The sequence below is a fragment of the Notamacropus eugenii genome, chromosome 4, assembly GCF_028372415.1.
Source record: "Notamacropus eugenii isolate mMacEug1 chromosome 4, mMacEug1.pri_v2, whole genome shotgun sequence".
In the NCBI taxonomy this organism is placed as follows: domain Eukaryota; kingdom Metazoa; phylum Chordata; class Mammalia; order Diprotodontia; family Macropodidae; genus Notamacropus; species Notamacropus eugenii.
The window spans coordinates 21,653,386-21,674,064 of NC_092875.1; the positions used below are offsets into that span (position 1 = coordinate 21,653,386).

Consider the following 20,679-nt stretch of genomic DNA (forward strand, 5'->3'; position numbering starts at 1 on the left):
AGTGTTCTTCAGGTTAAGAGGCCCCTCTGGTGTCCAGCTTCCCTGCAGTTGTCCTGTGCCCCCTTCAAATATCCCTGTGCACAATGACCTTTAGATTCATTTGCAAGGAATCTGGAGCCCTAGCTGGGCCCTGATACTCCACTATTGTGTGGGGCTTTGTTTCCCCCTCCCTGTTCCTTAGTTTCAACACCTGTAAAAGGAGGTCATTACACTGGCTAACCTTCTCGTTATGTGTCCTGAGACCCTTTTCCCAGATGTTATTTTACAAGGTTTTAGATCCCATGAGTAATTAATTTTAAGGTTTTTAATACCTGACATCCTTTTTATTTTCTTTTGCCAATGGACTGGGATTGTCCTGGTGTAGGGATCTCCCAGTAAGGAAAGTCCCTCTTCAGTGCAGAATGACACCTCCTCTGGAGAGTTCTGGGGGCCATTAAGTGTCCTGGGTCACAGAAGCATTATGTATCAAATGAGGGACTTCCTGACTCAAGGGTTGGCATCTCTAACCACTGCCCCACAGCTGCCACTTTGCCATTCTGGAATTCTGTAACGTCCATAGAAAGGCTGTGCAGCAGCTTGGAAAGAGGCTCAGGCTTGGAGTGAGGAAGACCAGGGTTCACATCCCCCTCTTCTGGCGCACCAATTGTGTGATGCTGGGCATAAAGTTGTGGGCTTGTTTGGGGTTGTCTCTGCCATTAGATTGAGCCCCTCAAAGTTGGGGATTTTTGTGTTTGCCTTTATTTTATACTTAGTGTGTATTGTGTGCATGTGTATATACATATAAAATATATGTGTCTCTGAATGTATACATTCACTGTTTATGGTCTTCGTCATATTGTTCAGTTGATTCTTCATGACCCCATTTGGGGTTTTCTTGGCAAGATACCAGAGGGGTTTGCCATTTCCTTCTACAGTTCATTTTGGAGGTGAAGAAACTGAGGCAAACAGGGTAAGGTGACTTGCTCAGGGTCACATAGCTAGTATCTGAGGCCAGATTTGAACTCAGGAAGATAAGTCTTCTTGACTCTAGGCCTGGTACTCTATCCACTATGGTGCCACCTAGCAGCCCGAGTGTATATAGTTGACAATTAAGTGCTTGATAACTAAGAGCCCTTGCTACCCCTAGGGAGCTTTCTTAAACTGAAGATGAGTTTCCACACTGGGAATTCCCCTTTTCCTTTAAAAAAATTATGTAAAAATATATAACACTGGGATTCTGCAACTTTTCCCAGATTTTACAGCCAGAGACAGGTGAAAGACAGGTCTTGAATCCAGATGGTTTTTTTGGGGGGTGGGGTTCTACTCATACATTCTTATTAAACACATTTTCACATTGGTCATGTTGCATAGAAGAATTAAGATGAATGGGAGAAACCATGAGAAAAACCAAACCAAACCAAAACATAGCACAAGAGAATATATATTGCTTCATTTGGCAATCCAGTTCCATAGTTCTTTCTCTGGATGTGGAAGACATTTTGCCTCGAGTCCAGTGAGAATGTTTTAGGTCCTTGCATTGCTGTGAAGGGCTAAGTCTACCTACCATAAAAATTTCTTGCACACTATGGTTGTTACTGTGTACAATGTTCTCCTGGTTCTGCTCCTTTCACTCACCATCAGTTCATAGAAGTCCTTCCAGACCTCTCTGAAGTCTTCCTGTTCATCATTTCTCATAGCACAATAGTATTCCATTATATTCTTATACCATAACTTGTCATTCCCCAATTGATAGACATCCCGTTGATTTGCAGGTTTTGGCCACCACAAAGAGTGCTGCTATAAAAAATTTTGTACATGTGGGACCCTTTCCTATTTTTATGATCTCTTGGGGATACAGTCCTAGAAGCAATATTGCTAGGTCAAAGGGTGTGCACATTTTTGTTGCCCTGTGGGCATAGTTCCAAATTGCTCTCCAGAATGGTTAGATCAGCTCCACCAACAATGAATTAATGTTTCAACTCTGCCACATCCTCTCCAGCATTTATCATCTTCCTGTTCTGTCATGTTTGCCAATCTGACAGGTATGATGTGGTACCTCAGAGTTGTTTTGATTTGCATCTCTCTAATCAATAGTGATTTAGAGCATTTTTTCATATGATTTTAGATAGCTTTAATTTCTTCCTCTTGAAAACTGCCTGTTGATATCCTTTGATCAATTATCAGTTGGGGAATGACTTGTATTCTTGTATATTTGACTGAGTTCTCTACCTATATTTGGAAATGAGGCCTTTATCACAGACACTAGTTGCAAAAATTCTTTCTCAGTTTTCTGCTTCCCTCCTAATCTTGGTTGCATTGAGTTTGTTTATGCAGAAACTTTTCAATTTAATGTAATTAAAATTATCCATTTTGCACTTCATAATGTTCTCTATCTCTTGTTTGGTCATACATTTGTCCATTCTCCATAAATCTGACAAATACACTATTCCTTGCTCCCCTAATTTGTTTATGGTATCAATCTTTATACCTAGATCATGTATTTGGACTTTATTCTTGTATATGGTGTCAGGCATTGGTCTATGCCCAGTTTCTGCCACACTCTTATCCAGTTTTCTTAGCAGTTTTTGTCAAACAGTGAGTTCTTATCCTAGAAACGGGGGTCCTTGGGTTTATCAAACAGTAGATTGCTGTTATATTCATTGACTACTGTGTCTTGAATACCTAACCTGTTCCACTGGTTTATCCCTCTATTTCTTAGCCAGTACCAAGTGATTTTGATGATTGCTGCTTTATAATACAATATGAGATCTGGTGGGGATAGGCCACTTTCCCTAGCATTTCTTTTCATTACTTCCCTTGATATTTTGGACCTTTTGTTCTTCCAGATGCATTTTGATATTATTTTTTCTAGCTCTAGAAAATAGTTATCTGGTAGTTTGACTGGTATGATACCAAATAAGTAAATTAATTGAGGTAAAATTGTCATTTTTATTATATTAGAATCCATATCTTTTGTACTGTAAGACCAGCTCTCCATTCTAACATACTACCTTGCCTGTTATCCAATCACTTAAACCTTTTAATACTCAGGCAACTCTTTGAGATTATAAATTGCTAAGCAGGTACTTGCAGTCTGGGACAGCTAGGTGGTACAGTGGATAGAACAGTGGGCCTACAGTTAGGAAGACTCATCTCCTTTCGTTCAGATGTGGTCTCAGTTGTGTGACCCTGGACAAGTCACTTCACCCTGTTTGCCTCAGTTTCCTCATCTGCAAAATGAGCTGGAGAAGGACATGGCAAACCTCTCTAATCTCTCTGCCAAGAAAACCCTAAATGGGGTCGGGAAGAGTTGGACATGACTGAAAAGTGAGTGGACAACAACAGCTTGTGATCTGGTTTGAGAGGGAGTGTTAATTGGGAAATATTTCACAAAAAACAGATAATAATTCATAGCTCGTGTTCCATTTTAAAACAAAATCAATATAAAACACAGGGATTACTGGCCTCATTTCATTTGAGAAAATGAACCTAATTCAGGAGCCTAAGATTCTCCCTGCTCCAGGAAGCCCTACCTTTCTCACAGGGATGGTGTGTGGTTCAATGACCAGTCTTGTTAGAGAAGACCAGAGTCCCATTACCAGAAGCTTGGGCCTCAGGGGACTGGCCACAGCTCCTCATGAAGAATTGTCATCTTGGGGAGTTGGGTGAGCATGGAGGACCCTACAGTTAATATCCACCAGTAGTAGAATCCCTGTAGAACGGAATCTCCCCCAGGGCAGGGCCTGCTTCATTTTCTTGTCTTCCGTATGCCCAGGGTCTAGCCCAGGGTCTGAACCAGAGTACGGGCTAGTTTTCTACTTGTTGAAATAGAGCTGGGGATAGGGCCTTCGAGATCATCAGCTTGCCTCCAGGACATGCAATCCTTCCCTGATTTCTGGGCTTTTCTGCCGAACTCCACAGAGTATCTTTGGACATCCCAGCTGGCCCAATGTTTTCTTTAAAGTCCTTTTCTAAAAGAAACTGTTGGCATGACCATCTTGTGTCCAACTCCCTCTTCAGAGGTTGTAATGTCGTAATGGGTCTTTATTACAGACAGAACTCTGACCTGTAAAAACAAAGCAACCACACAGAAAAAGATGAATAGACATTTGACTGTTGACGTAAAAAGATATGCTGCTGTCTTTTTACCTTTTCTAAATTAGTTGGGTCATTTTGTAAATTTTCTGCTCTGTCGCTTTGAATAGTTATTGGACTACTGTACGTGACTAGAGAGAGGATCTGAATGTACCCCAAACTGTATTCTATTTAAGACATCCCCCTTTCAATAGAAGGAAATTTCATCCACCTGCCCTTTGTAAGCCACTTCAATTAGCCTCACTAGCCTGCTTTAGTTTTTGAGTTCTTCCATATTGAGTTTTCTTTCTTTCTCCCTTTTTTCTTCACAGAACAGAGAAGGGCAGAGTTTGCTCAGAATGGATTTGAACGGAGCATCTGCTGGGAAAAACCAGTGGAAGCCTGTGAAGCCCTGTGAGAAAACCAGACAGACTGAGCGGAAACTGAGTGCCAGCAAAGAGTCAGACAGCTCCCTCGTCTCGAAAGAGGATTCCACCATGGCGCCCCGTCGGCCTGCAGCCACCCTGGATGAAGATGATGGGGACTTTCAGACTGTCTGGGCAACTGTGTTTCAGTCCAATGTGATGAAGTACCCCGTGGCTGACCGTTCCTTCCTGACATCCTCCAGTGAGTCAGCCAGAAAATGTGGTGAGTCACCTAGCCTAGCAGTGGAGAAAACATCGTGGTTAGGGAAGGGGCCGGTGGACAATGCAAATGTCAGAACTGAGAATTCAAAGTGGGCCGAGAAACCCTGGAGTAGCATACTGTCGAAGGAAGCAAAAAGCCCAGTTAATGCCACCCTGATGGAAAAACGTCCCAGGGACGAAAGATGGAATGTGTCCTCGGTGAAGCAAACGGGAAATAATCTTTCTCACCAAAGAATCGAGCCAAGATATGACATTGTACATATGACTGGCGAAAGGGTCCTCAGCAAGGCTGTGGTGACTGCCCTTGAGGAGAAGGCCGTGACGCTTAGGACTAATAAACGGTGGTCTTCTCAGAAGCAGGGCTCTTGGAATGAGGGTCTGAGCATGAAGCAGCAGGGTAGACTGGACATGAAAATGGGGCGCTCCCAAGTTTCTAGTTTGGTTGGGGAAGCCCGACAGAGGCTGGAAACACCTAGCCCTAAGTCTGAATTCCATGAACCCAAGGACGTGTTAGGTGCGAGCTCGCTGCCACCCAATAAAATTGTTGAGAGATCCTATTTGGTAAACCAAGACAAGACTCCCGGGATTGTGGGCGATGAAAAAGCTGCTCGGTTGTTCCCCCGGCACATTGCCAAGGGAAAGGAAAGTCCGATCCATGTCTCTGAGACTGTGGTGGTCAGAGCAGCCCATACAGGTTCTTATAATGTACAGCCAGTAGAAATGAAGAAGCTTGATTCACGAAGTCCAGGAGAAGGAAGGAGCCAGTTTGGTGATTATTCAGAGAGCTCTCATCCCTGGGACTTGGCTAAAGAAGAATCCTTTGACCTCAGATCAAGAAAACACTTCGGCTCAAGGTCCATGAGAAAAGACCCTTTGATAATGGGTGAAGAAAGTGAATGGAGCCAGTCCCCAACCCCGGAGCCAGAAGCCAAAGTCAGAAAGTCAGGTAGTGTGGATCTGAGAGTCACAGAGAGATGGCGACGGAGGACATTGCGTCATGATGTGAAGTTTGATGAATTCGTCTCATTTGCCCCAGAACCGACCAAGAGGCATGGGAGACCAGCTGACTCTCTGTCCCCCAGGGATGCCTCCTTCAAAAAGAGTCGGCACACCCAAGATGGACCAGATTCAGAGGAGTCCAGTCGGGATCTGTCAGACAACTTTGACAGGAAAACTTGGCAGGCCAAAGAGAGGGAACAGGAAATCCTCAGTTTTTCTAGGAGCCCAAGGTCCAGGGACCAGCCAGTGCTGCCTGGGGAGAGAAGGACGAGACATGCAGATGGCAGAGGGATAGATGTGGATGCTTTGTCAGTTAGCCAAAGGTCAGCAACTGTCAGCATCCCCAGTGACCCCAAAGACAATGGAGGCAAGAGGTCCTCCAGAGCTTCTGAGCATTTTATGTATTCGTCAAAGAACAGTGACCTCCTGACAAGAAGGAAGCAGCGGGATGCCCTTGAATCACTCAGGACCAAAGCTGAGGATGGTTATAGGTCAAGTATCCTTGACATAGATGCCCTCATGGCCGAATACAAAGAAGACTCCGTAAAACGCAGTGAGCCCAGGGACTGGAAGGAGGACAGAGTACCTTCTAGTCATGGTGGGTTTCAGTGGGAAAGGCCAAGTACCAGGAGTTCAACTGCAGATAACCTTTCCCAAACGTATGACTGGAGGGGCCAGAAGGAAGCCCAGGATCATATGGGTTTTAGAAAGTCGGTGAATCTCCCTGGGCAGCTACGTCCCAGGCCTGAAGAATCCAGCTCCATGATACCCTCTGGACCTGAAATAAGCAAAGAAAAGACTGGGTCCCCCACTCACGAACTGAGTAGACAGAAAGCTCCCAGCACCAGATTCACCCCTCCACTCTGGGGGATGCCCCAATCTGAACTTTCTGAACAGTCACCTTCTGACCTCTGGAAGAAAAAAACAGCTGAGGATCAGAAAATGGAGGTGGCACCTGCTAACAAACCACAAAATATCAAATGCCAGAGTTACAGGGCTGAGGCAAGCACCCCTTTACATGATATTAAAAACACAGAGGTAAGCTTGCCTCCCAAGACTTCCCCTGTTGCTCGTGATGCCATCTTATTGGAGGATGAAGTCTGGGCTCCCCGAAACTCTGTGGGGAAAAGAGAGAAAGTGTCCTCTCTCCATGGAAGACCTAAAGTCAGGAGAGAAGACTATGATTCAGATTTTGGAAACATCAAGTGTACTTATTCAGAAAAGATAGCCCCTGCTTCAGTCCGAGAGAATCTGTCCCTCATGCAGGAGGCCCGAGAACGAAGGAGAGATCCATTAAAAGCCCAGAAGAGTCTCCCAGGGGAAAATCTTGAGAGCACTGTGGCCTACAAGGAATTCCCACACTGGGAAACGAAATCCAGTGAGGATCATAAGGTATTTATATACTGAAATTCGTTTCTGTTCAACACACCTCTCATGTTCCCAGCCTCAAGTTAGGAGATCAAAAAAGAAAAAGTATTAGCATATTAGCATACACTAAGGAGAAATCAAAAGGGCCAAATGATAAGATGAAAGATAAGAGAAAAGAGCCCCTAGATTGCTGTCAGTTGCTTCTGGCTCTGCGTTGTTTTCTGAGCTTTCCTTTCCTTCTGCGTAAAAGGATAAGGTTGGATCAGGTGGTTTGTAGGGGTCCGGCTGGAGCTCCAACATTCTGGGCTCTGTGACCTAAGAGCGATTTCTCCTCCCTGAGTCTCTGACTCATGAGTGATTCTCTTATACTTGGACCCAGTGGGGTTCATTATCTTTCCCTCTTCTCCACTTCTCAGTTTTTTCTCCATCTTTCCGGTCATTCGTCCTCACGAACATGGGGCCATGACCAACTCTTCCTCCTCACTCACTTCTCTTAGGGTACAATGTAAGAAAATCCTGGGTTTCCAGTCAGAACACTTAGCTCTCTCTCATTTTAACTTGCCTGTGTTACTTTGGGCACCAGTGTTTCCTTGTCTGTGGCCTCAATTTCCTTGTCTGTAAAATGTTGGGGTGTGATCCTAGGTCTTGTCAGTCAAAAAATTCAATTCATGGAGAGAGAGGAACATATGTTAAACACTTACTATGTGCTAGGCACCTCTTTATAAATAATATCTCCTTTGATTTTCACAACAATCCTGAGAGGTAGTTGCTGTTTTTATCACCACATTTACAGATGGGAAAACTGAGACAGACAGAAATGAAGTGACTCAGAGTCTAGCCCAGAGGCCTATTTATTGGGCCATCCTAGCTTAGCCTAGTCCAGGTGGCACATTTGAATTCGACAAGACTCTTATTAAACACCTACTGTGTGTTAGGTATAGTATAATAAACGAGGTCTGGTTTTGGAATCAGGAAGACTCAGATTCAAGTCCTACTCAACATACTTAGTGACCTCTTGATGCTGTAGACAACTTAGTAAGACTCAGTTACAGAAAGATTGCTGTTGCCGAAGCGAGCTTCCATGCTCAAGGTTCCCTACCCTGATGAAAGCATTGGTTATGGAAAAACACTGCGTCATATATTTGTCTCTGTCCTCAAACAGTTTATATTGTCCTGGGGAACTATACCCTAAGTGAGGCATTATGGGACAGTGGGAAGAACTTGGGTTCAGACTCCATCTCTGACGTTTCCTTCTAGTGTAGATCAGCCTGGCTGGAGAATACAGCTGACCACAGCAAAAGGCCATCCGTCCCCCCCCTCCATGAGTTCTGCTTTGTTTTTAGTCATCCAGCGACTATTTTGCCTGTCTACAGGATTGCTATTCTGGGAGCAGTGGGGAGAGGGCTTCTGGGAGAATGCCAATGGAAATGTGACATTTAGTCCTTCCCTAGACTGGAGCAGCAGCATGGCTGCTGAGAAGGGCCCAGGAGAAAGGCAGCGTTGTAGCAGAGGGTGCCCTGGCCTCAGACCTGGGAGAGCTGCTCTGCCCTCTGGCTCTGGCCCCCATTCACGGGTGCTGGAGTGTCTGCTCCTATCTCCTGGACCCCAAACATGGATTTTCAACAGGAAGGCTGTTCCCTTATCTGACAAGTCCTTAGACCACATGGAGCTGCCCCTTTCTCACACAGGGCATGTTCACTGCTGCTGGGCCCAATTTGGCAGAAAGGCTGGGGTGCTTTGGTGACACCTGATTTAATCAACTCCTGCTGCTTTTTCTCTCTCCAAGAACGCAAATCCCAAATAATTTTTATTAAATTTTTTAATTTAAAAAAATAAAAAAATTATTAAACAAATAAAAATTTATTTTAAAGAACATAATTTTTAAATTTAAAAAATTGTTTAAAAAAATGAAATAAATTTTTATTTAAAATAAAACAAGATTTTTATTTAAAAATGGAATGTTTTTATTTACAATGATTTTATTAAAAATGAAATAATTTTTATTTAAAATACTTTTATTAAAACAGTTTTATTTTATTTAAGTACAAAATGTTTATTTCAAAATAATTTTATTAAAAACAAAATCATTTTTATTTAAAATAATTTTATTAAAAATGAAATCTTTATTTAAAAATAAAGTGGTTTTATTTTAAAATAGTTTCATTAGAAAACAAAATCATTTTTATTCAGCAATAATTTTATTAAAAAGAAAATGATTTTATTTAAAAATGAAATGGAATAAAATTTTTATTTAAAAATAAAGTTTAAGAAAATATATTTTAACATGAAATAAAATTGTATTTAAGTAATTGTCATTTAAAAACAATAACTTTATTTGAAAATATTTTTAAGATAAAATATTAATTTAAAATAATTTTTAAAATTTAATTCATATTTGTATTTGACATTTTTAAAAACAGATTTTATCATTGTCTTTTTTTTTTAAACATCCTGGTTGTTTCCAGAGATATCTCCTTCCCACTCCCAGTCCAATGAGCTCTCTTTTGTAACAAAGAATATCAGTTAAGAAAAGTTAATGGACCATGGACATACACAATCTCTGTAAGCTCCCTCTCACCCCCCAGAAAAAGGGAAGGATTAGGTTGGGGATAGGAAACTGCCTTTCCTCCTCATTTCGGCAGGACCCACATGGGTCATCACAGCAGCGATTGGAAGCTTGACTTTCTTTGGGAGAATTCTCTATGTTCTCATAGTCAGTGGGTCTCTCTATCCCTTGCTTCTGCTCCCTTCCTTTTACTTTCCTCTTCCTTGTCATTTCTTGAGAATTGGAAAGCCCAGACAACCTCATTTATTTCAGAACACCAGAGCCTTAGTTTCCTCATCTGTCAAACGAGGGGGTTGTACCCAGTGCTCTCCAACAGCTCTAAACCTAGATATGATTCTGTGATTGTTCCCAAACACTTGTTCACACGACTTGTTTTTTTTCAGTCATGGTCTTCATGACTTCCCACCCTTGGGCTTTTCTTGGCAGAGATACTGGAGTGGTTTGCCATTTCCTTCTTCAGCTCATTTTATAGATTAGCAAACTGAAGCAGACACAGTTAAGTGACTTGCTCAGGGTCATACAACTAGTAAGTGCCTGTGGCTGGATTTGAGCTCCAGTATTCCTGATTTCAGTCTGTCCACAGTGCCACCTGGCTGCCCCACGTGTTCACTTGTTCCTGAGTATATCTGAGAGAGTGGGTAGCAAATAGTGGGACCTTGAACTCTGAAAAGCCCCATCCCACTTTTTATCGGAGGATACTTGTGATTCTAAAAGAGTCAGGAGTTCCTGCTTTGGAACTTCGTTTCCCAGTGCAAACTGCCAAATGTTCCTTAACCCAAGAGTTTCAGTGACTCCTCTGAGGTGACACAGTTAGTCTGGGTCAGAGGTGGGACTCAGAACTGACATTGAGGCTAGGTATGTACCCATTGTACCACATTGCCTCTCATGAAGCCATCTAGCTGATGGTAGAAGAAGGGTCATTTCTTTTCCTGTAAAAAGTAGAATCTTAGGATTTAGACACCTTAGTGTCCAGTACTCTCATTTTACAAAGGGAGGAAGCAGAGGCTCAGGGAGAGCAAGGTGACTTGCCCCCAAGCCTGGAGTGGTCTCCATCCTCACCTCTGTCTCCTGGCTTCCTTTAAGTCCCTGTCAAAATCCCACCTTCTACAGGGAGCCTTTCCCCACTCCCCTTTAGTCTAGTGCCTTCCCTCTATCAATTATCCCCAATGTATTTTATCTCCAATCTCACCAGTACGTAGTTGTTCGCATGTTGTTTGCCCTATTTAATTGTGAGCTTCCTGAGGGCAGGGGCTGTATCCCCAGAGCTTAGCATAAGCCTGGCTCATAGTAAATGCTTAATAAATGCGTGTTGACTTTTTTGTAGCCCTAGAGCTTAGCACAGTGACTGACTCGTGGTAAATGCATAATAAATGTTTACTGGCTGGCTAGTAGCCAAGGCAGGATTTGTACTCAGGTCTTCATTGCATCACACTGCTCCTAGTCTCTACCATCAGTAACTCTTCCTCAGTGTCTGCTGTGCCCAGCCCTGTTCTGGGTGGTGGGGTGGTCACAGGAGATACCTGACGTGAGCTCTTCCCTCAAGGACCCACCCCCCTCCCCCCAATGGGGGATTGAGATTCACACAACAATGGAATCTTTAGGCAACAGCTGTGTCCTGGTTGGCTGTAAAAGCGGTTGGACCATTGGTGTTTTGTGTTTGATTAATTGTACTGAATTGATTGATAACGATTGGCCATTGACCTGAGTTCAAATATCACCTCAGACACTTGACACTCACTAGCTATGTGACCTTGAGCAAGTCACTTAACCCCAACTGCCTCATCCTGGGTCATCTCCAGTCATCCTGATGAATATCTGGTCACTGGATTTAGATGGCTGTGGAGGAGAAGTGAGTCTAGTGACCTGCACAGCCTTCCCTCACTCAGAACAAAGTCAAGTGGAAGTCATGTCATTATTTCCCTGATGGCATGGTTTTCTTTGGCAACGAAGGACAAACACACACACTTAAGAATCCTGCAACCTCTACGTATGTTGTCCTAATGAATGCAAAAAAACCCCAAGAAATAAACCTCAAAAAAAATCCTGTGTGACATTGTAATAGATCTCATTTCTTAGTTTAGCGCAGCACCTGGAACATAGTAGGTGTTTGATAACTGTTTGTTGATTGATTAATTAATTGTATTGGGAGGTTTACAATGTGTTTTTCTCATAAAGACCCTGTGAGGGTAGATGGGTCAAGGATTATTGCTCTCTATTGGCTGAAGAAGAAACTGAGCTTCTGATAGGTATAGCTACCTACCCAAAGTCACAGAGCTAGTATGTATCAAAACTAGGATTTGAACCCACATCTTTTGACTTGTAAGTCTGTCATACTTTTCATTACATTAAGCTACTTTCTCTCTTTGGTTACTCGGGTGCCACAGGACACTGAAAAAGAGAAGGTCCGACCTGCAAACAATAAATCCCCCCTGAGAGGCTTCACTCCTGCACCTGTTTCCAGGAGAAGGCACAGCTTCTGTAAAGACAAGAAAATGGACCCTTTTATGGTAAGTTTTCTTTTGCCTAGAACCAGCCATTCTGCCCCTATCTTTCCTCCACAGGGTGGGAGGAATGCTGGTACAGGAACATTTAATTACAGTGGATGTGCTTGCAAATGGTACTTCCCCCTATACTTGGGGTGATCTTTTGGGCACACTTGGGCACGGCTGTGTTCTGTTTTTGCGTTGATGTGAAGTGAAAGGATTGGTGGCATGCTCTGGGCTTCATGAAGTGCATCTTGATGTCCTGTTGCAGAAAAAAAGTCACTTTTTTTAAACTTGGGAATATGTGTTGGAGTAAATTGAGGAAATTTGAGAATACAAGATTGAATGAAATTTTTGTGGGTCACTGAACAGCTTTGCATTTAATTTTGCGTCCTTTCTGGTGCCTAGATTTCTCTGTGTTATATGCTTTTTAAAAAAACATAAATGGATATTACATTTTCCAAAGGTTATTTATACATCTGTTGAATGAGGGCTTCCTGTTACAGTTGTTGAACATAATTGGATTATAGATCCTCCCTGGCCATAATGAATCATTTTGTCTTGGTCTATATTTTTCTCTTGCGTTTTCTGGTGTTTTCTTTAACATGTTTCCATTGATCTGCCTGAATGCTGTCACCCCACCATTGGTTTCCCAATGATGAGTGTGCTTCAAGGCCCATGTGGGTGGTTTTCTTTTTCCCTTTGTAAAAGTAGTTATTGTCATTAGTTGTGTGTGTCAAGTAGGAACCTTCTAACTGAGCCACACTTAGCAGTTAGGAGATGGAGGCTAGCATTGTAGACTATCCATACAGCCAACCTGCGTCTTCTGCTGGGGTGTTCTCCCCAGTGTGGAATTGTGGACAACAGAATGGAAGCTAGGAGAAGTAAACTCCCTGAGGACTGCTTAGTGTTTGTCTTTGCCAGCCTCTGGCATATAGTAGGTGCTTAATAAATGCTTGATTGGTTTTTGTTTGCTTATGTAAGTATGTGCTGGTATACCTCATGGAAAGTGAGCTTCCTCAGGACAGGGGCTGTTTAGTGTTTGTATTCTAGTGCCTGGCACACAGAAGGGGCTTAATTAATGCTTGTCGATTTGTGTTTGCTTATATGGGTATGTGTTGATATATGGATATAATTTATGGAATGTAAGCTGCCTGGGGACAGCAACTGTTTAGTGTTTGTATCCTCATTTCCCAGCTCAGTTCCTGGTACACAGTAGGGGCTTAATAAATTATTGATGTATATATTGATTGCCTGTATGTGTCTAAAGAAGATGGAGTTTGGCTGGACTTGACCCTCGATTTTATCTTTGTATTTCTTCCTGTGTGGGAAGCTTGAGTCTGTGCTGGAAGCCCACCAGAATGGGTGTTCCTTGGTAGACCTGCTTCAGAAATCGCCTGAGGATTTTTTGGTTTCCTAGACGGAGCTTTATGAAGCTAACATAAATCCCAGCCCAGCCTTGCTCCTGGTGTGTGTCTAGGCTGTTTCGTGAGGCCCGGAGTCGTGAAAATCCAGCCCGTAAAGCCCATTTAGGCTCAGCCATTGTTAGCAGAAGTCTGGTGAAGAGAACAGCTGGAATCACTGTGTTTGGAGTTGCAAGGGGAGGTAGAGATTGTCTCATCTAATCCATTTACAGAAGAGGAAACTGAGACATTCTCACAGGTCAGACCATGGCACTCCCTCGCTTTCTCAGAAAGCTTTGGTGATCCCCGGTTACCTCAAGGAAAGGGACTCTTAATCTGGGGGCCATGGACTCTAATTTTCTTGTCATCTTAAGTACTTGATTTTATGCATTTTAAAACATTTTTCTGAAAAGAGGGCCATAGGTTTCCTCAGATCGCCAAAGCTGCCCATGACACACGCACAAAAAGAATTCATAACTCCTGTTCTAGTATAAAAAACAAGTGTTTCAGGGTGGCATCTAAAGACCGTCACTATGAACTATCTTGCCAATCCCTTACTCTGGGCAGACCTCATCTGGAGTATTGTCTTCCATTCTGAGTGCCACATTTTAGAAAATTGCCTAATTTCCTAAATTAGGGACTGGGATTGGCCCATTTAGTAAGGTCCTAGTGCCAGCTGCTGGGGATACCAAAGATCAAAATGAAACTGTTCCTGCCTTCAAAGAGTTTATATTCTATTGGGAGAAGCAGCATGTACACTCTGTGATAATGGCACCGCCTGGTAGATTGTTACCCCCCACCCTCCCAGCCAACCACTGCCTCATTTTTATCTTTATCTATATGAAAGTGATTATAGAACACTGAAAACAAATAAAATAATTATTTAAAAAATAGATGAAAAAAATCAAATTCCCAAGGAAAAAAAGATTAGGAAACTGAGGCAGAGAGAAGTTAAGTGACTTGCCCAGGGTCACACAGCTAGTAAGTGTCTGAGGTCAAATTTGAACTCAGGTCTTCCAGACCCCAAGTTTGGCTCTTTTTCTCCCTTGTATTCTTTCCCCACTCCATGACATCCCATCCCTTCTCTGTCCTGTCTCCATGCTCCCCATTATGCCCTCAGAAGCTCAGCAGGCCAGAGTAATCCTCCTTCCTGAGCCAGCTTGAGGATGATGGTCTTGGTCTCCATCAGCCTTTTCCCTGGGCTGGCTTGGCATCGCTGACATTTGAGAAATGAGAACTTCGTCTTTGTTCAGAGCTAGGGTTTGGCATCAGCTGTTTCTTATCCTTGCAAATGTTGCTTGACAAGGTGGAGAATCTCCCAGAATGCTAATGAGCATTCCGGATTTGCATTGGCCACACCCACATTTCCCAGGACTGCTTTCCTCTGTTCTTGTCCCTACCCCCTCCTTTCTTCTCCCCAGCCATTAGGCGATCCCTCCCACCAGCCCCTCTGGCACTAGGCTGAGGCCACTGGGACAAAGGCTTACAGAAAATCCATTAATTCAGTTTGGTCAACATTTCCTGAACTCAGCCTGGCCTCTTACCAGGAGGATGAGGCAGAGGGGAGAGCAGAGGGCTCTCCATTTGGATTAAGAGGATCTGGGTTCGAATCCCAGCTCTGCTATGTACCTTGACCTTGAAGTTACTCTGTGCCTCAGGGTCCTCAACTAGGTACAGCAAAAAGAACGCTTACTGTGGTGTCAAAGGACCTGGCTTCATATCCCACTTCTTAGACTTACTTCCTGTATTCATTTCACCTCCCCAGGCTTCAGTTTCGTCATCTGCAGAATGGGGGTCCCTGGAATGCCCCCCATTCCTAGATCCACTATCCTGTGATCATAAGAACTGGTAGAAACCTCGGATGCCACCTGGTTTAACCCCTTCATTTTACAGATAAGGAAACTGAGACAGACAAGTTAAGAGGACCACATACCTATCATGTGGTGGAGTCTGGATTTGAACTCAGGTTGTCTGTCTCCACATGTATCATACTTGCTGCTTACTAACATGAGAAAGGTAGCAGAAAGCTCTGGGAAACATATCTCTGAGGAACTATCCCTGTTGTTATCTCCTTTTTACAGATGGGTAACCTGAGGCTCCTAGTGGTTAAGTGACTTGGCCAAGGTCACACAACTAGTAAGTGTGTGAAGTAGGAGTTGAATGCAAGACCCCTAACTGAAGTCCAGTGTTCTTTCTGGGAGGTTGACAGTATTTTTAGAGCTGAGTAGCAGAGAGGTTAGGCATTTTAGAATTATAACTTCTAGGGCTAACAGATATTTAAAGGTCTCTTGGAGTAGCAGAAAGGGCATGAGGCTTGGAGTCTGCAGGACCAGGTTTCTAGTCTTGCCTCAGGCACTAGCTGTGTGATCCTGAACCCTCTGCATGACCTTTCTGGGCCTCAATTTCCTCATCTGTGAAATGGAGTTGTATTTAGTATTGTACTCAATTAAGATCCCTCCCGACCCTAAATCTATGATCCCATGATCCATGACTTTTGCAGAAAACGAAAACTGAGGCTCAGAGAGGTTAAGTTACTTGCCCTGTCAAATATCCAGCAAATGAGACATGGAGGATTGAAATCTTATTATAAGTGGAAGTTGTAGGATTAAGACCGAGGTCTTTTGATTCCAGGTTTAAGATTCTTTCTTTTCCTTTTCATTGTGAACTTTTATGTTTATATCACCTACATTTCTGAATGCTTCCCTCCCCAGGGAATAACAATCGATCAGTCAATGAAAAGTAAAGAAAAAAGAAAGAGAAGGGGGAAAAAAAGAAATTCATTAAAACCAGCCAACATCCCCTAAGTTGGATAGCCTGTGTATGCGGTGCTGTGCACCCATAGCCCCCCACCTCTGCAGAGAAGGGACATACATTTCTTGACATCCGTGAGCTTCCCCTCCATTGTTCTTTCCCACCTGGCTTTGTTTAGGCTCACTGCCTGCTTGACATCCTTTGGGTCACCAGTGGGATCCCTTGTCAGAATCCCAGAATCTCAGCGTGGGAAGGGACCTCAGAGGCTAGCCTTTTCTGGTAGCACAAAGCCTCAGAAACTACCAGTTTCTAGAGTTCAGACACGAAAATCAGGGTGATGAGACTCCCAGCCACCATGGGCTTTGCAAACCAGTGACAAACTAGGGGTTCTTAGCTCCCAGGATGAGAAGAGAGCCTTCCTCCTTCCCTTCCCCAGGGATTCAGCCAATCAGTCAGCAGTTCCAGGCATGAGGGACAACCAGAAAACATGCCCAAAGCCAAGAGCCTTGTTTGGGGAACAGCCAGGAAGCCTGTGCCCCAGATTATACATCCGCTTCCCTCTTTCCCATAAAAAAGTTTGCTCTTCGGTCTCCTTTTGTCTTGGGCTAATAAAAGGCAGTGACTCTGGTTTGTCTTGTGGTCTAGTACAAGGCTTTATGTGTGTTTGTGTGTTCCCTGGTGGGAAGCCAACCCTTGGCATGGCAGGTTTGGATTGGATCAGAGGGTCTCTGAGATTCTTTCCATTTTGTGATTTTGGGGGATTCAGGGAATGGGATGGAGGGATCACTGAAACTCCAAACTGGCAGGGACCTCTGCAACACCCAGTCCAACCCATACTTTGCACAAGAGTGGTGGTGGAGAACTCACTAGCTCTTAAAGAGACCCATCATTATTATTATTAATAATAAAAGCTAGGAAGGCTTGCAGTTATCTCATTTGATCCTCACAGTGACCCTGGGAGGCAGGGGCTATTATTATTTCAGTTTTACAAATGAAGAAACTGAGTCAAGTAGAAGTTGATAGCTAGTATGTGTCTAAGGTGGGATCCTAGCTCAGGACTTCGTGACTTCAAGTCTAATGTGTGTGCGAATATTTTTCCTGATAATTAATTTAACTCTCTGGAAAACCATTTAGTCCAGCCCTACTCATTTTTCAGAGAAGGAAATTGAGGTCCAGGGAAGTGAGGTGACTTGTCCAAGGTTCCATAGTTAGTAAGTGGCAGAACTGGGATTTGAACCCAGGACTTCTGATTCTACTTCCACAGACTATCATTCAAATACTCCAGCCCCTTGGGGAATCTTTTCTCTGAATTAGCCATCTCCAGGTCCAAGGAACTTTAGAGGTCATCTCTTTTCCCCCTCCATTTACAGATGAGGAAACTGAGACTGAGAAGAGGTATAGTTGTAATCCTCCTGTGTGATGATCTGGGGGCTTTTCCTCTACTTTGTATCTGAAGACCCTCTAGTTTATCAGCAGCCATACCAAATTGTGGATGTGCTTAGCACAGAACACAATCCCCAACATGTGGTCTGATCAGGGTAGAGTGCCATTAGACCACCTGTGTCCCTCTTTGCATGCAGTGTGTGATCCTGCCACCTTCTTGGCTGCCATATCATACTGTGGATTTAGGATGAACTGGAAATCCACTTAGACCCCCAGATCATTTTCAGGCAAACCTCTGCCCTTGCGCCATCTCTCCTCCAGCTTGTACTTTTCAAATCATGTTTTTGAACCCAAGTGGAAGATTTTTGTACTTATTGCAATTGAATTGCATTTATTCAGTTCAGTCCAATGTTCTAACCCAGCAAACCCTTTAGGGATCCTGAATCTATCCTTTAGGGTGTTAGCATCAGCAAATGCAAATTTCCAAATGTGGGGCCCAGATAGGGATAGATAGGAGTTAGGACTGGACTTCATTGGTATGAAGAACTTGCAGGTGTGGACATTCCCTTCACCAGTGCAGATTCTCTGTAATTTATAGCCTTAGGATTGCCTGGAGTACTGAGAAGTGAGTGACTTTCTAGTAGGGGTATGCTGGTATATGTTTAACAACCACCTTTCTGTGGCAGTGGGAGGAAATGTACCCATGACACATTTTAAAATTTAATATATATCACAAATTTTTTTTCACCCTTTGGTCTAGACAAGCATAATAAGTCAGGCCTTGATCTGTAGCATGTGTAGGTGTCTGAGGTATAAATGCTCACACTAAACATTTAACAATTGGCTTCCCAGACCACTTGGAACTGACTGTACCACCTCCCTGCTTGCCAGGGTCACCAAGCTAGTGTGTTAAAGAGTCAGGACTTGATCCTAGGGCATCTGAGGTATAAATACTCACACTGAAAATTTAACAATTGTTTCCTCAGAGCCAGTGTGAGTTGGCCAGGGTCACAAAGCCAATATGGTTTAGAGGTAGGACTTGAACCCAAGGCTTCTGAGGTATAAATGCTGAAATTTTAATAATCAGCTCCCCAGAACTGGTTTGAATTGGCTGTAGCGCATCTGTTCATGCTTGTCACAAAGCCAACATGTTTATTTAGAGGGAAGACTTGAACCCAGGGCTTCCTGATTCCAGGATTGATTCCCCAGCCACTACACCTTCTTAGAACTGAACCCACCAGTGCTCCAGGTGTGGTCTAACCAGGGCTGAGTATATTACACAGCAGCAGTCTCATTTCCTTTGTTGTATAAGCCGGGCTTTTCTTAATGCAGCCTAAAATCTCCTTAATTTTTTGTCAACACATTGGCATTTGGGTTTTAGGCTCCTTCACCATGCATTCCATTTGGGCGGGCGAGCTGTGCTTCCTTGGACGTTGGGGATTTTCTCCTAAATCCCCAAACAGGTCTTAGACGGCCAGATCCCAGGAGAGAGACAGTGAGTAAGTAAGTGGCACATGCTGGGGTGGGGGTGGGGTAGGTACAAGAATGCTCCATCCACCTAGTAAATTTCACTTTGTTAATTACTTTCCACCCTTCACCTGCAGACAGGAAAGGACTCTGAGTCAGGCTGATTCTCATCCCTATTAACCAATGGCTACTAATCATTGGGTTTTTCTTTATTATATTCACTGGAAGCTTTAGGGTCCTATTACTTTCCAAATGGATGAGCTGAGATTTAAAAAGAAATTTTTTTCCTTCTACTTATTTTTTTGCCTAACTTTCCCATCCTTCCTTTATTTTTAAAACTGGAAATGAATGATGAATTAGATGTCTGAGGACCTGGGTTTGAGTCTGAGCTTTGCTATTTACTGCATATGAGCCCTTGGTTCCCCTCTTCTCTCCAGCTTCAGTTTCCTCATCTGTTAAAATTTGGAGGGTTGGTCAAGAGCCGGTTCCCCATCCCTGACTATACTTTTTTTGGTGTCATGGACCCCTTTCTTGTCTGGTGAAAAAGAATGATATTTTTAAATGCATAAAATACCTAGTATTTCAAAGGAAACCAAAGGTTAGTGGAAATAAGGATGATTTTTTTTTCTATCTAAATTCACAGACCATCTGAAATCTATCCACAGATGCCCCTTGAAGCCAAGGTTAAGAGCCTCTGGTCTAGACTCTAGATAATTTCTAAAGTCTCCTCTGACTCAAACCTATGAATTTAAAGAAAAGAAGCATGATTGAAGATTTCTTTGGAATAGGGATTGGCAACCTTTAATCTATCTTAAATATGGCATGGGAGGATTTGGGGGCCTGTTTTAATCATCCCCCCCACTTTCTACTCCCTTCCTCTCCCTGCCTCCCAACTCCTTCCCCTCCATGGCTAGTGAGAGCTATTTTGCTCCTTGGAATTAAATTGATATCCAACCCTCAAGAGAAGATGCAGGGACACCTCCCCTCCACACCCAGTGTGATGGTCCAGGGGCGTCTCCCCTCCACACCCAATTCGATGAGAAAAAGGGGTCAGGACTTTGACTTGACACTTAGTAAATGTTGCCAACCCCACCCTTGGCTGAAAGGCAGAGTCCATGAAGGGGGGTAATGTGATGAAAATAATATATAATGCGACATAGTAAAGCTGAGAAAGCAGGGTTGTCTAAAGTTGTTTGGGACCTCCAAAGTCATCTGATCCAAGCGTATCACTTTTGCAGATGATGGAAACTGAGGTTGAAATTCCAGTTGTGTCATATTGTTCCCAAGTGACCTTGGATGGTTACTTCCTCTCATCTGTGAAATGAGGAGGTTGGAGCAGATGGCTTCTCCCAATCTTTGGTTTTATTGTCCAATGACCTCTTGGAGTCTCAGTTTCCTCATCTGTAAAAGAAGAGAGTTGGACCAGATGACCTCTGAGGTTTCTTTCAGGGCTAAATCTATGATCCTCTGAGACTATCCTTTTTGGAGAAAAATGAAGATGTTAAATGGGGTTTGACTTTAACGCTGTTTCTATTGATGGAATTTTCTTAATTTTAATA

At 43.3% G+C, this 20,679-nt stretch overlaps 2 protein-coding genes across 4 annotated transcripts in view; one reads left to right on the top strand and one right to left on the bottom strand.

Moving 5' to 3' along the window:
• LOC140499107 (uncharacterized) overlaps nucleotides 1-20,679 on the bottom strand; it is a 392,730-nt gene that overhangs the window by 328,965 nt on the left and 43,086 nt on the right.
• LOC140499108 (uncharacterized) overlaps nucleotides 1-20,679 on the top strand; it is a 264,366-nt gene that overhangs the window by 227,772 nt on the left and 15,915 nt on the right. For all 3 annotated transcript variants that reach the window (XM_072600119.1, XM_072600117.1, XM_072600118.1), the window contains 2 exons: nucleotides 4,386-7,091; nucleotides 12,018-12,140. In XM_072600119.1, coding sequence (XP_072456220.1) covers nucleotides 4,386-7,091; nucleotides 12,018-12,140 — 2,829 coding nt within the window. The remainder of the gene's footprint in view (nucleotides 1-4,385; nucleotides 7,092-12,017; nucleotides 12,141-20,679) is intronic.